General features: G+C 46.7%; 1 protein-coding gene across 1 annotated transcript in view; it reads right to left on the bottom strand.

The window, feature by feature from the left end:
• The window catches only part of LOC120296930 (antigen peptide transporter 2-like), a 29,470-nt gene extending 13,995 nt beyond the window's left edge, over positions 1–15,475 (bottom strand). The window contains exons 1-6 of the mRNA XM_039318986.1: positions 15,219–15,475; positions 12,750–13,247; positions 11,424–11,538; positions 7,406–7,536; positions 4,776–4,972; positions 3,534–3,731 (exon numbers count right to left, since the gene is read on the bottom strand). Of these exons, the coding sequence (XP_039174920.1) occupies positions 3,534–3,731; positions 4,776–4,972; positions 7,406–7,536; positions 11,424–11,538; positions 12,750–13,247; positions 15,219–15,249 (1,170 nt within the window). The 5' untranslated portion in view covers positions 15,250–15,475. The remainder of the gene's footprint in view (positions 1–3,533; positions 3,732–4,775; positions 4,973–7,405; positions 7,537–11,423; positions 11,539–12,749; positions 13,248–15,218) is intronic.
• Positions 15,476–15,769: the final 294 nt, after the last annotated feature.

Raw genomic sequence — 15,769 nt, 5'->3', positions numbered from 1 at the left:
GCCTTTAGTGCCATACAAAAGGCCAACAGGGTTAGGACCATCCTAATTTCCAAAAGCTGAATGTTTCATAGGGTGGGCAATACAGCAGAAAAGGTATATCTTCTGGGCCCTACCAAATAGCATTCCCTAGCTATTCTGTTCCAAACTGAACAGGTTGCTTTCTATACAATCCAAACAGATAGATAACTCAGAAGAATAAACAGAAATATAGCTTTTGTTCTGGGAATTCTAGACAATGACTTACAGTCATGTGGAGATGCATCCAGAAGTACATGTTTGCAATATTGGTTTATTCCCCAGGTAAATTGACATTGGATTTTCCCCCCTTCTCTTCCTAAGCGTCACATGTTGGTGAGGATCTCCTAACTGTGTGGCTAGGAACCATGCGGCTGGTGAACAAAGGATCCCATCTGGCTTGTGTCCAGGAAGTCTCTCAATGACCTTTGATACTCCTCCCACTGACCTATCAACATACGTAGCATTTAACCCAATAACTGCCAGACACTCCAACACACTGATACCTGCTCTCTAGTTAGGGCTACATAGAGCAGGTATCAGTCCATGGAGCTATACATTCCAGAATACTAGCGTAGGAGTCCCCAACCCCCGGGGCCATGGCCCACTACCGGGCCACGGCCTAGTCGAAACCGAGCTGTGGGAGAATGGGCAAGTGCACGCATGTGAAGCTCCACTCACGCAAGCGATGGGCAAGTGCACGCATGCGCGCAGAGCTCCACTCACATGAGCTGAGGGCGCTTGCGCTCGTGCGCGAAGCTCCACTCACATGAGCAGAGGAATAAACAGCCAATACAGGTAGTTCTCGACGTACGACCGCAACTGAGCCCAAATTTTTTGTTGCTATGTGAAACATTGGTTAAGTGAATTTTACCCCATTTTATGACCTTTTGTACTGCTGTTGTTAAGTGGATCACTGCAGTTATTAAGTTAGTGACGCGGTTGTTAAGCGAATCTGGCTTCCCCATTGATTTTGCTTGTAGGAAAGTGATAAAAGGTGACCCCAGGCCACTGCAACTATCATAAATATGAGTCAGTTGCTAAGCATCTGAATTTTGATCACGTGACTATGGAGATACTGTAATGGTCATAAGTGTGAAAAGCAATCGTAAGTCACTTTTCTCAATGCTATTGTAACTTTGAACAGTCACTAAATGAACTACCTGTATACACTCCAGACTAGAACTGGTAGATCAGTCATGAATTTAACAGGTAGTCAAATCCCATGACAAAGGTCAGAATTGTGCAAATCATGGAATTCCCCGTGGTTTTCTATGAAAGTGAAAGTTGGACTTTAAAGAAGCAGGATAGGAAGTATATTGATGTTTTTACACTTTGATGTCAGAGAAGACTCCTGATAGCCAAGAAAACAAGCCGATGGGTCATTCAACAAATTAAACAGAGTTCTCACTCAAGGCATGTGTCAAGGAACTGCGAAGCAGCTGTCCAGATGAAATTGGAGACACTGACACAAACTTGTAGCCTTTTATATAAATATAAATATATTTAACATTCAAATCTACAGCAATCTTTGTCATCAACCAGGAAAGGAAGAACATAAAGATAGTCGGGAACACAGGAATATCCTGAGGTAAAACTAAAACAGTATACAGAACACACAGATGAAAAAGGCGGGAAAAAAGAGAAACTCCCCCTTTGTACTTATCACAGTGTAGATTGCCTCATGCATGAATCAGCACTCTCTAATTAATCAATTACAGCTGTGTGTTCTGGCCTATTGTATACTTCCAGAAGCTCTCAGGGAGCACCTAGCCATCCAGGGGAGCAAAAGGGTTGATTTCTAGAGCTTCCCCCTTCCTAGGCAAGTTTCTTCTGACTTAGAAAACATTCTAAATACAAAACTGTGGAGAATCTGTAGCAGACCAAAAAAGTAATGCTACAAGTAAGACGCCATTTTTCCGCCGGAAGTCTATTTTACTGTTCCAGCTATTAAATTCAATATCCTAACACATGAACTGTATAGTCAAGACTATGGTTTTCCCAGTTGCAATGTACGGCTCTGAGAGTTGGACCATAAGAAAGGCTGAGTGCAAAAGAATTGAGGCCTTGGAACTATGGTGCTGGAGAAGACTCCTGCGAGTCCCCTGGATTGCAAAGCGATCAAACCGGTCAATCTCAGAGGAGATCAACCCTGACTGCATTTTAGAAGGCCAGATCCTGAAGTTGAAACTCAAGTACTTTGGCCATCTAACGAGAAGGAAGGACTCGCTGGAGAAGAGCCTAATGCTGTGAAAGATTGAGGGCAATAGAAGAAGGGGACGACAGAGAATGAGGTGGCTAGATGTAATCACTGAAGCAGTTAGGCGTGAACTCAAATGGACTGCAGAAGATGGTAGAGGACAGGAAGGCCTGGAGGAACGTTGTCCATGGGGTCGCGGTGGGTCGGACATGACTTCACAACTAACAACAACAACACATTAACGACCAGGCTCAAATTATCCTACTTCCGAAACATTTTGCAAAGACCCAGCTTTCTGGAAGAGGCTCCAGGTGGACAGATTCACTTACAGAGATGATGAGTGCACCATTGGGAGACTTGAAAGAACATGATAGATCAGTGATGGCGAACCTTTTAGAGACCGAGTGCCCAAAAACTGGCCCCGCCCCTGCTCCACACCCTGCCCCACCCCCGCTCCGGCTCACCCTGCCTGCCCGCAGGGCCACTCACCACCTCCAGGGCCCACTGCAGATTGCCCAGGCAGCCCAGCAGCATTACAGCATCCACGCCTTCTGCCCATGCCCTGCAGCATCAACTGTACGCGATTGGGCGTGAGGGCAGAGTCTTGTCTATACTGCCTGGCTGCCATATCCTTGGCTGCGCTGCTCCGCATGGGCCACACTCAGGGCGACTCCCCTCTAGGTAGGCTGCTGGTGAGGAGGGGGTCGTGGGCGGAGGCAAGGCTGGGACAATGGCATGTGTGCCCACAGAGAGGGCTCTGAGTGCCGCCTCTGGCACCCATGCCATAGGTTCGCCACCACTGTGATAGATCATTCTGAAGAAAATCTGTGTGGTAATTAGAATTTAAAGACCATTTGATGACACATAATCAATCAGTTTTGGTTATTGATGATTCAAAGAAAAAACCCATGACAGACTTAAACTGGAATTTTACTGGGTTGCATGTCCACTTGTTGTCTGACCTTTGGCAGTTAAGATTTTAATTGAAAAAAACATTCTTGATCGGCAAATCAGTGCTAAGAATTATGATACAGCATACTTAAAATCATATAAGATTGGGGACAAAGACACAAATTTCCAAAACTTTTCATACAAAGTAAGAAAAGCTTGCAAGACTTGGCAATCTCTTAAAATCTGAGCCATATTTTGAAATTATTTTACTTAGACACCTGCAACACTCACTTAAGAGGACCTAGGTCATGGATCTCCAACCTTGGCAACTTGTGGACTGCAACTCCCAGAATTCTTCTGCCAGCCACGCAGTCCACAAGTCTTAAAGTCGCCACGGTTGGAGACCTCTGAGTCCTAGAGGACTTACCCGGGCAACGAATGCGTAAACGATCTTTTCCACGTCCCTTTGCTTCTTCAGCTGGCAGGTGTCCTCCAAGGATGCCTCGTAGCGCTGAGACTCCTTCTCCTCAGTGGCAAAGCTGCGCACAGTCTGCACGGACGAGATTACCTCGTGCACCACCTCCTCTGAGCGGGCCACTGAGTCCTGGATCGCCTTCAGTAAAGCCTGGATGGACCATGAACGAAGCGGCAAAGTGAGCCTCCTGAAAACTACCTTGGACCAGGCATCCTGCTGGTGGTGGCATACCCAAACCAAAGTTCAGTGGCCTCATTCTGAGGAGGACACCCCAAAAATGCTTCATTCCACTCCATCCCATTTTATTTCATTTATTTCTCACATGTGACCAACCGGATGCCAGAGTACAAGCTAAAGAGGTAGATGTACTCTCCCACTATTATGCGTCCTTCCCACAGCCCCCTGGATAATTTCCTCTCCGTGCACAGAGGGAGCTGAAATCCTTCAGAAAGCGGCAGCAACACTTGAGAGCAAAAGAGCTGCCTGCTGGTAGCTGAAATCTGTTAAAATCTTCTTGGCAGATAGCACTTTTGCTCCACTGTATAATGATCTGGGAGACTGCAATTGGGAGTTCCAGCATGGCAGACATTGGGCAAAACAGTTGTGTAGGTATCTTACTTAACAACCGTTTACTCAGCGACCAAGATTTTAGTCTCAACTGTGATCATAACTCGAGGACAAGTTGTAGGATGCCCATCTGCTTTTTCACTATATTTCTATTTGTCTTTGCCTTCAAACTGGCTTCTTCATCCTTTTTTTTTCCAGCTCCTTCTCTGTCTCTCCTTGTAGTTGTCCAGCAAGTGGGGCCCTCATCCTCCTTTTCCTCTTTTCACTTGAGGAAAGAGACAAGGATGCAAACACACAATCCCTTTTCCTTCAGCCCAGGAAAAAGGGGAAACCAGGCTACACAACCCACAACCCATCCTTTTGTACAAGCCACACAGACAAAGGAGTGGGTTTTGATCACACGGCTGGCATCTTGCCTTTTCTGACTTTCTGGAGATGGCACTGCATTCTGCGCTGCTCAGCTCCCTTGACGTTTCTTTTTTCTTCCCCTCTCTGGCTTGCTTTTCCTTTCCCTCAGCTGGCCCAGTTCCTCATTCACCATGTTGGTGTTCCTTCCTCAATTCATCTCAGAAACCCATAAGTCACCACCATTCCATCTAAGCCGCGATCTGCCTCCATGATCCCTACCTGATGACGGACATCGTAGACCTTCTGAACGGCCATCATGAGTGGGGTCTCGATCAGCGTCAGGCGCCAGGACAGGCCAATCATGAATACGTAGAGCCCAACGGCCTTGATCAGGGTGCGCAGGAAGACATTGGTGTTGAGTGGCACCGAGCGGCTCATCATAGTTGTGTCTTTGGAAAGGCGGGAGGCCAGCGCTCCTGTGGGCAAAGAGGTATCACTTGACAAACACCACACTGGCAACACAGGGAGGGAGATTATAGGGAACAATTCCCCCAGGAAAGAGAACACCAAGTCCTTGACACGATATCCAAGGATAGCAAAGAGTATCCTCTTTGCTATATTCTAACAGTGAGGACAATTAACAGTGGAACAGTTTGCCTTCAGAAGTTGTAGGTGCTTCATCACTGGAGGTTTTTAAGAAGAGAATGGACAGCCACCTGTCTGAGATGGTATAGAGCAGGGGGTCTTCAAACTTGGTCCTTTAATGACTTGTGGACTTCAATTCCCAGAATTCCTCAGCCAGCATGCCTGGCTGAGGAATTGTGGGAGTTGAAGTCCACAAGTCATAAAAGGGCCAAGTTTGAAGACCCCTGGTATAGGGTCTCCTGCTTGAGCGGGGGGTTGGACTAGAACAGGGGTTTTCAACCAGTGGTGTGGTACATTGGCACCTGGCAGGTGGTATGCGACCATCCTAGAAAAGTGGTAGCGGGGGAGGGGAATGAGCTGAACCGGTGGCAGCACCGCACAAGCCTGAGCGAGAGATGGCTGGAGCTGCAGGGCTGTCAGGGCTCAGCGGAAGCGCCAGGATCAGAGCTTCTTCGGGGCTGTCAGGGCTCAGTGGAAGCGCCAGGATCAGCGCTGGGCTCCAGCTGAGCCCTGAAGAAGCACAAATCAGCTGGAATGTTGCAGCCTCTCCAGGGTCTTATGATTTACATTCAGATGCTTGGCCACTGATTCATATTTATGAGGGTCACAGCATCCCAGGGTCATGTGAAGTGACCAAAACTTGCTGCAACCACCCAGCAGACGGGGGGAATAAAAACCAAACACCCCCCCCACCCCCGCTGCCAATCCTCAACAGAAATGCTCACAACAATGAAAACCTCGGACAGGAGGAAGAGTGCGGCTGGGCGGGCAGGCAGGTGTCTTGCTCGGCTGTGGCTTGGGGGGCACTTTTTTCAATGCCATTGTAACTTTGAACAGTCACTAAGCGAACTGTTGTAAGTCGAGGACTACGTGTACTTTATCACTTTTTTCCGGGGTTTTTTTGGGGGGGTCATCTAGTTTTTGACCCATTGCTAGGTGACTGGTGGTCCTCGGATGTTGCCATATCCTAAAAGTGGTACAATGGGTGAAAAGGTTGAAAAGCCCTGGACTAGATGACCTCCAAGGTCCCTTCCAGCTGATTGCTATTCTTATTGCAAATCTAGATAGCATACTTAAAAGCAGAGACATCACCCTGCCAACAAAAGTGCGTATATTAAAGGCCATGGTTTTCCCATTTGCAATGTATGGCTGTGAAAGTTGGAGCATAAGAAAGGCTGAGCGCCAAAGAATTGAGGCCTTTGAACTGTGGTGCTGGAGAAGACTCCTGCGAGTCCCTTGGACTGCAAGGCCTTCAAACCGGTCAGTCCTAGAAGAGATCAACCCCGACTGCTCTTTAGAAGGCCAGATCTTGAAGCTGAAACTCAAATACTTTGGCCACCTAATAAGAAGGAAGGACTCCCTGGAGAAGGGCCTAATGCTGGGAAAGATGGAGGGCAATAGAAGAAGGGGACGACAGAGAATGAGATGGCTGGATGGAGTCACTGAAGCAGGAGGTGTGAACTTAAATGGACTCCAGAAGATGGTAGAGGACAGGAAGACCTGGAGGAATGTTGTCCATGGGATCGCGATGGGTCGGACACGACTTCGCAATTAACAACAACAACATTCTGATTGCTCTTTGTCATGAGCCATGACATGACATTCCCACTTAAGGCCAGGCTACTTCCCCATGTATTTGGGGGTAGCCTCCTATCCAAGGAACATCTGAGCTTCTTTCTCTGAAGTCAACCCAGGGCTTCCTTCTCTTGAGCAGGTAAAGATTCTCTCTCCAGCCAATTTCTGCCAATCATGAAAAAGCCGAACAAGCGTAGGTTTGGCGAATACTTAGATGGCAGACATCTTAGTAGCAGGAGAGCTCAGAACTACAGACTGGATTAAAAAAATAGGGGGGAAAATCCAGTGGAAACCATTTCTTTCTGGCCTGCAAGGGAAAAACACGGTTGCAACCATGTTGTCCCCGGGAGCAGAGTTTATCCCAAAGCAAAGCCCAGCTATGGCATTAGTTCTGCTTGAAAGGCTAAGATGAGACCTGACTGATACATGGATGGGAGGCCACCAGGAAATCCCAAGTAAGAGAGTGTGTGTGAGAGAGAGGGGGGGAGGGAGAGAGGGGAGAGAGGGAGGGAGGGAAGAGAGGGAGAGGGAGAGAGAGCAGAAAGTGGCACTGGTAAAGCACTTCCATCTTCCCCCCCCCCCCAAAATAGTAAATGAATGGTCTGCCTAGTCATCAGTCAAGCTTCATTTAAGAGACTCTTTTCCTTTAGACAGTTCCAGAAACAGCAGCTGCCTGTTTGGGCCCTCACCTGTTTTCACCTCCTGGAAAAAAGCCAGGTCTTGCCACACCAGAGAAGAGAAGAGTAAGTTGCAAGTCCGGATAACCATCCGTGAGATCGTGAACATGAAGAGTCCCCCACGACAGCTGGCAAACACGGAGCTAGAAAAGAAAAACAGCAAGAGGGGTGGGTGGGTTGGTTCCTGCTTCATCAATGGAAACTGAGTCACCGCTCCATGTATGAGCACGTACCGGATTTGACCCGGGTACAAAGAGAACGAAATGTTCACACAAACAGATCTAACCCACCGTTTAAGAATAAGTTACTTCTGATGCTCTTCCCTCCATTTTGAAACTGCTTTCATTTTCACGTTGAATTTAAATCAGCAACAATCTCCCTGGTACCAGCCAAGAACGGATGTTCCTTTAGAAAGCTTTTTTTTTTTTTTTCCAGATTTGCATTCAAGTGAAAGCTAGGGATAGACCACAAGTTTTAACTGGTTAGAATTCTGCCAGGTTGCAAAACAAGCAGCTAAGGATGTCCCAAAGGTGCTTTTTTCAGGAGCCAACTGGACTATATTGTTTTCTTTTTGACGCTTCTTCAGCTCTGGATGAGAAGCAAAACGTCTTTAAAGAAAAACAAGGAAATCCACCTTTGGGACACAAGGCAGAAAACATACTGAGCCAAGAAGACTCCACACACTTCTGTACTGCTCACGTGACCTTGAGGACACAGATAAACCTCCAAGTGGCCTCAACAATTCTCTGAAAGAATGCAAATTACTATTATTATTATAGATCATCGCACAGTCAGCCAGATGTTCAGACTGGATTTGGCATTTTGTCTACCTATCGAGTCATTATTATTATTATTATTATTATTATTATTATTATTATTATTATTATAGATCATCGCAGTCAGCCAGATGTTCAGACTGGATTTGGCATTTTGTCTACCTATCGAGTCCTTACCCAGGACCTGGGATAGGCAGATGTGGATGTTTGATGGTATTACAGATATCGTCACAGGATGGAAGCAGTTCCTAGTAAGGCCGCCTTTTGCAATTGACTAATAGCGAATTTGTCAATGCCAATGGTGTTCAAGTGGTGCTCCAGTTGTTTTGGGATTGCACCCAAGGAGCCTATTACTATTGGTACTACCCTTGCTTGTTTTTGCCACAGTCTTTCTATTTCTATTTGTAGGTCTTTGTATTTTGTTATCTTCTCCAGTTCTTTCTCGTCTATTCTGCTGTCTCCAGGCACTGCCACATCCACTAGCCAGACTTTTTTGTCTTTCTTATCGACAATTGTTAAGTCTGGGGTGTTATGTTGCAGGTGCTTGTCTGTTTGAATTCTGAAGTCCCAGAGCAGTTTAACTTTATCATTTTCTATGACTTTCTCTATTTTATGATCCCACCAGTTCTTGCTTACAGGCAAATGATATTTCTTGCAGATCTTCCAATGCACCATTGTTGCTACTTTGTCATGCCGCTGCTTGTAGTCAGTCTGGGTGATTTTCTTGCAGCAGCTTACCAGGTGGTCCACTGTTTCTTCAGCTTCTTTGCATAGGCGGCACTTACTGTCTGTTGCTGTCTTCTCAATTTTGACTTTATATGCATTTGTTCTTAAGGCCTACAGCCAGAATTAGTCCCTCAGTCTCTTTCTTCAATTTTCCTGCTCTTGGCCATTGCCAGGTCTTTTTATTATCTGCTTTCCCAGCTATTTTTTTAATGTACTGGCCATGTAGTGCTTTGTCTTTCCATTGTCTTCATTTGGTCTTTTTTGTAGGCCAGTTTGGTCTGTCCGATAGTCAGTAAGCCTTCCTGATATACTAATTTCAGTGCATCTTCATCATTGTTCTTCAGATATTCTTCAAAAGCCATTTTTTCTTCTTCAACCATCTGACGTACTTGCAGCATTTCACCTATTTGCCTTGGTAGATAAAGTCTGTCAATGTCACTACTATTATTATTATTTTAAAAAAAGATGGAAGGGACCTTGGAGGTCATCTAGTCCAACCCCCTGCTCAGGCAGGAAACCCTACACCATTTCGGACAAATGGCTGTCCAGTCGCTTCTTAAAAACTTCCAGTGTCGGAGCATTCACCGCTTCTGGAGGCAGGTTGTTCCACTGGTTAATTGTTCTGTCAGGAAGTTTCTCCTTAGTTCTATGTTGCTTCTCTCCTTGATTAGTTTCCACCCATTGCTTCTTGTCCTGCTTTCAGGTGCCTTGGAGAATAGTTTGACTCCCTCTTCTCTGTGGCAGCCCTGAGATATTGGAACACAGCTATCATGTCCCCCCTCGTCCTTCTCTTCGTTAAACTAGACATACCCAATTCCAAACGACAGCTGCCTTCAAGGAATATAAATCCTTCCATTCCCCCAGCATCTAGTCAGAGCTGAAGAAGCTTCTTGGATCAGAAGCGAAACGTCCTCAAAAAACAACAACATGGAAATCCAGTTGCCTCCTGAAAAAAAATCATCTTTGGGACAACCATGTCCTGGATGACTTGAGAGTCTCCACAGATAAGCAGCTAAGAAGAAAGCAAGGGCTAAGATTTGCTTCAGGAGGACTCCAGAGAACAAACTGATTTTCAGACCTTTCTTGAAGTTCCTGCTTCATCAATGGAAACTGAGTCACAGATCCATATATGAGCACGTACCAGATTTGACCCGGGTGCAAAGAGAACGAAATGTTCATATGGACAGATCTATCCCACCATTTGAGATTAAGTTACTTCTGATGCTCTTCCCTCCATTTTGAAACGGCTTTCATTTTCAGGTTGAATTTAAATCAGCAACAAGATCCCCGATATCAGCCAAGAACGCATGTTCCTTTAGAACAGTGGTTCTCAACCTGTGGGTCGGGACCCCATTTGGGGTCGAACGACCATTTCACGGGGGTCGCCAAACAACAAGGCTGTCTGCCATTTTCCCCCCTTTTCTTTGGCCACGCCCCTGGCACCCGGTGATGTATAAGTGGTTGGGGGTCACCACAACATGGGGAACTGTATTATGGGGTTGCGGCATTAGAAAGGTTGAGAACCACTGCTTTAGAAAGCTTTTTTTTTTTTTTCCAGATTTGCATTCAAGTGAAAACTAGGGATAGACCACAAGTTTTAACTGGCTAGACTTCTGCCAGGTTGCAAAACAAGCAGCTAAGAAGAAAGCAAGGGCTAAGGTTTGCTTCAGGAGGATTCCAGAAAACAACCTCATTTTCAGATCTTTCTTGAAGTCTTAAAACATCAGGCGGGGGCCGTGTCTTTTAGGCCTCACTCGGCCTTTCACTGGCAGGCCAGAAGGGAAAAGGCACCTCCTCTGGAGTAAGCAGTTCTAATGTGGAATAATGAACAATCCCTAGAATAATGATGTGTCTCCATAATTACTGAAATAGTGCTGTGTCAGTAGTATGTGACTAACCTAATGCGCATTACACTTGGATACAATGTATGTAGCAAACTCTCCATTGTAGACCCGTGAGAAACGAACCTAATGTATTACAATGCGTGTTCCTTTGTTCCTGAGAAAAGGAAAGTATAAAACTGAAGTCTGAACCCGCCCTCGGGGTTCAGAATTGCTTGTTGTTTTTTGCTTCTGAACCTGCGCAATAAATCTCTCTGCTAAAACCCTCTGGAATTCGTAAGAGTCCTTTCGTTTTCCACAAGATTTCTGCAACCAAAAAATTGGTGAAGCCAAGATCAAAACCACATTTGCCACAGGGATCTGGCTGAGCTGAGTTGACCTCAAAAAGAGAAGCGGCATCTGGCATTGGGACAGGAGGCCACTAGGAAATCCCAGAGCAGAAGTTACACTAGGAAGTAAAAAACAAAAAACCATCCCCAAAGAAGGCAACAGTCAATAGCTCCCTTACAGCTGGCAAGGGGGGAAAAAATGTCCCAGTATCTCCATGAAGGCAACTTCATCCAACGTGATCACCCCTTGTACTGCCTTGTGAACAAGATGCCGGGCGACAACAGAACCGTAATCCTGGGTGTGCATTTAAAGGCAGCTGCAGCAAAAGTGCTGGGGGGGGGGCTGGAATAAGCTCACCTTGCAAATGAGATCAGGAAGAGTAGAGAGATGGCTGTGGAAAAGGCTTCTGCATCGTATTTGGTGCCCAGGATGTCAATCAAACGCCCGATGTAATAGGGCAGGAATGTTTCACCTGCAAAGGGAGGGGGGAAGAACAGAGGAGGTGATGTAGGATCTTTATCAGGAAAGACAGCTTAATCCACACACACAAACACAAACACATACAAACACTGCAAATTGTACGTCTTGTTCTGTGTAATGGAAGGAAACCATGAGCTTTTTGCTCCAGGGTTCCCGCCCCAACTATGGAAAGAATGGGGCAGCCCCTCAAAATGGGAGAAAAGATGCTCGAATTGGACACTGAATGGGCCGAATGGAGAGTTTGGAAAACAGGACGCACCCTGGTGAAAGCGAGTTCAGAGCCAACGGCCAAAGCCTCCGGAATTCCACATTTTATCTGGGCAGGAACTGCTCCGTGGCAGGAGGCAACCAAGAAGGGAATCAGAGGGGATTCAGGGAGAACGTCAAAAGGAGCAGCAGAATTTCAAAGACTGAGGTCAGGTCTCTTAAAGACCTTTTGGTGACCTTTTGGTGCGACTGAATTATTTTATTTTCTTTAGTGTAGGGCAGCGGTTCTCAACCTGTGGGTCGGGACCCCATTTGGGTTCGAACGACCATTTCACGGGGGTCGCCAAACAACGCAGTCCGCCATTTTTTTCCCCTTTTCCTTAGCTGTGCTACTCCCTTTTATTCTATTGGCTTTTGAAAGCCAATAGAATAGACTCTCTTGAATAGAGTCTAATTCTATTGGCTTTCAAAAGCCAATAGGAATTGTCCAGGCTGTCTCTGCCCTGCTGAGCCCGCCAAAAGTCCCATTCTGCAAACGGTGCTGCACCAGTTGAGTAGTCCTCGACTTACGACCGGTTGAGTAGTCCTCGACTTACGACCGGTTGGGGGTCGCGGCATTAAAAAGGTTGAGAACCACTGGTGTAGGGTGTGATTGCAGCCCTGGTGATTATTTGTGGTTCTCACAAGATTCGCGTTTCTCGCCATGCACACGTATGCATAACCCGAACTAGGCTGTTGTTTCTCTGTGTCATATAATATATGTAGGTCTATGCGTAATTCTGTATTTATTTATTTATTGATTGATTGATTTTATTGATTTATGGCATATTTATGTAGTGTTTATCGGAGATGGTGACTCTTTGAGAGCTGTACGCAATGACATTTCATTTTAATGTATGCCGATTAGTGTACGTTCAAGGTGACAATAAAGTTATTATTCTATTCTCTTCACTTATCCTGCGACACAGAGAATGATTTAATCCACCACCAACTCACCAATCACCGCCAGGACGAGGAACAAGAAAGCGCCAGTGAGATACAGCTTGTCTGGACGGAAAAGATGGAGCATCTTCCAAAGGGTGGCTTTGTCTTCTTTCCGGGACTCCTTTGGGCTTCGCCCTTCTGCCAGGATCCCCCAGAGGAGCTGGGAGAAGCCCACCGCCCCGTAGATTGCCAGCCACCAAGACCACGCGGCCGAAGAGACCAGGAGGGGAGGGTCCCCAAGCCAGTGTCCCACCAACAGGTACAAAGGGGGCACGATGCTGACTGCAGCCACCGTGGAGAAGGACACTGGGGAGGTTCGACCCATGGAGAACAGACCCCTGACCCCTAAGAGAACCAGCAGTCGGAGAGCGGCCTCCAGCCAAGCTGCTGAGACCCCCAGTGGGACCAGGGAGGGGCTCCATCCATTCAGCAAGGAGAGCAGGATTCGGTCGCAGAGAATCAGGGGAATTGCCTGAAACACGACAGGGACCAGCATCTTTCTGATGGGCTCTGGGGAGAAAGACGGAGGGATTACTGTTTATGGGAATCTGGGGGTTACGGATTTAAGAGGATCCCTGTATGAGATAGAATCAAGATCACATGAAGTATTAATACCACTTTACAATGCCTTGGTAAGGCCACACTTGGAATACTGCATCCAGTTATAGTCATCACGATGTAAAAAAAAGATGTTGAGACTCTAGAAAGAGTACAGAGAAGAGCAACAAAGATGATTAGGGGACTGGAGGCTAAAACATATAAGGAACGGCTACTGGAATTGGGTAGGTCTAGTTTAACGAAGAGAATGATGAGGGGGGACATGATAGCAGTGTTCCACTATCTCAGGGGCTGCCACAAAGTGGAGGGAGTCAAGCTATTTTCAAAAGCGCCTGAGGGCAGGACAAGAAGCAACGGATGGAAACTAATCCAGGAGAGAAGCAATCTAGAACTAAGGAGAAACTTCCTGACAGTTAGAACAATTAACCAGTGGAACAAACTGCCTCCAGAAGCGGTGAATGCTCCAACACTGGAAGTTTTTAAGAAGAGACTGGACAGCCATTTGTCCGAAATGGTATAGGGTTACCACCTGAGCAGGGGGTTGGACTAGATGACCTCCAAGGTCCCTTCCAACTTTACTATTATTATTATATTTGGTTCCTCAAGTCAACTAAACTGCCTCCCAATTCTCTACCCTCCAAGATCCTGCATCTAATCAGAAAACTTCTCAGCAAAGGATTCCTGTGGCTGCAGCCTCAATATCCATTCTGAGTGCAGCAAATCTTGTGGCAATTTCGGGAAAGGTCACATTTACACTAATTTTGGCTTCTTTGGTTACAGCAGTGTTTCTCAACCTTGACAATTTTAAGGCATGTTGACTTCAACTCCCAGAATTCCACAGCCAGCAATGCTGGCTGTGAAATTCTGGGAGTTGAAGTCCACATGCCTTAAAATTGTCAAGGTTGAGAAACACTGGGTTACAGGCACCTTTCTGCGTATTTTAATTTGCGACACGTTCTCCGGTCCTAGGGGCACCCCAGCACTGCTCGTGAAGGCTGAAATCAGAATAACAAGCGTTGGAAGGGACCTCAGAGGTCATCTAGTCCAACCCCCTGCTCCAGCAGGACACCCTATATACCATTCCAGACAAGTGACTGTCCCGTCTCTTCTTTAAAAACCTCCTGTGATGGAGCACCCACAACTTCCGAAGGCAAGCCCTTCCACTGGTTCAGGGGTAGGCAACCTTGGCTCTTTTATGACTGGTGGACTTCAATTCCCAGAATTCCTGAGCCAGCCATGCTGAGGGGAAAGGGAGAAGTTTCCAAGCTGAGCCATGCTGGCTCAGGAATTCTGGGAGTTGAAGTCCACGAGTCATAAAAGAGCCAAGGTTGCCTACCCCTGCGTGACTGGTTAATTGTTCTCACTGTGAGGAAATGTCTCCTTAACTCTAGACCAGTGTTTCTCAACCTTGACAATTTTAAGGCATGTGGACTTCAACTCCCAGAATTCCACAGCCAGCATTGCTGGCTATGGAATTCTGGGAGTTGAAGTCCACATGCCTTAAAATTGTCAAGGTTAAGAAACACTACTCTAGATTGCTTCTTCGTTCAGTTTCCTTGGCAACAAACCCCAAAACTGTGAAAGAAGCATCTGAATATCCAGGTCGGTTCTTTCAGGCTAGTAAGGATTTGAACCCCGCTCCCATCCTCCGGAGTAGAGGCGCGACGCAAAACAGGAGCCCCAAAGTTTAGATCCCGCGCAAAGTAGAAAGAAACACGCCAGGGTTAGTTTTTAAGAAGGCAGGAAATCGGGGATCACTACCCAGCTACTTAAGGAGCAGGTGGACTGCGCTCCCCTCGTCCGCAGCCAGCATGAGCAGCCGTGCTGGATGGGAATGATGGAGAGTGGAGTCCCTCGCACCCCCTCGGAGCCGCTCAATCATCCAGATTAGTGCAACCCTCCGCTCTTTTTCCAGCCTCTCACCTTCCAGCAGCGGCCAGGAAAGTCCTTCCATGCCGGGCTTTTGATCCTTCTGGATCCGATGCCTCACTTCAGCCGTGCCGGGCTGGGTTTTCCCTCTCTTGTACACAAGGCTCACAGCACAGAGCCGAAAAAATCCCCCAACAAGTTGCTTTCGCTTTCGGTTTCAGCTTCTCGTTATGTCCCTGCGTCGTTGCTTTTTTCTGAGCTGCATTAGTTGCTAATAGTAATAGTAATAGTAGTAAAGTTGGAAGGGACCTTGGAGGTCATCTAGTCCAACCCCCTGCTCACGCAGGAAACCCTACACCATTTCGGACAAATGGCTGTCCAGTCTCTTCTTAAAAACTTCCAGTGTTGGAGCATTTACTGCTTCTGGAGGCAGGCTGTTCCACTGATTAATTGTTCTCACTGTCAGGAAGTTTCTCCTTAGTTCTAGGTTGCTTCTCTCCTTGATTAGTTTCCACCCGTTGCTTCTTGTCCTGCCTTCAGGTGCTTTGGAAAATAGCTTGACTCCCTCTTCTTTATGGCAGCCCCTGAGATATTGGAACACTGCT

This window comes from Crotalus tigris, unplaced genomic scaffold (genome assembly GCF_016545835.1).
Source record: "Crotalus tigris isolate CLP2741 ecotype Arizona unplaced genomic scaffold, ASM1654583v1 scf7180000021814.131923, whole genome shotgun sequence".
Taxonomy (NCBI): Eukaryota; Metazoa; Chordata; class Lepidosauria; order Squamata; family Viperidae; genus Crotalus; species Crotalus tigris.
This window is presented reverse-complemented; position numbering and strand designations above follow the sequence as displayed.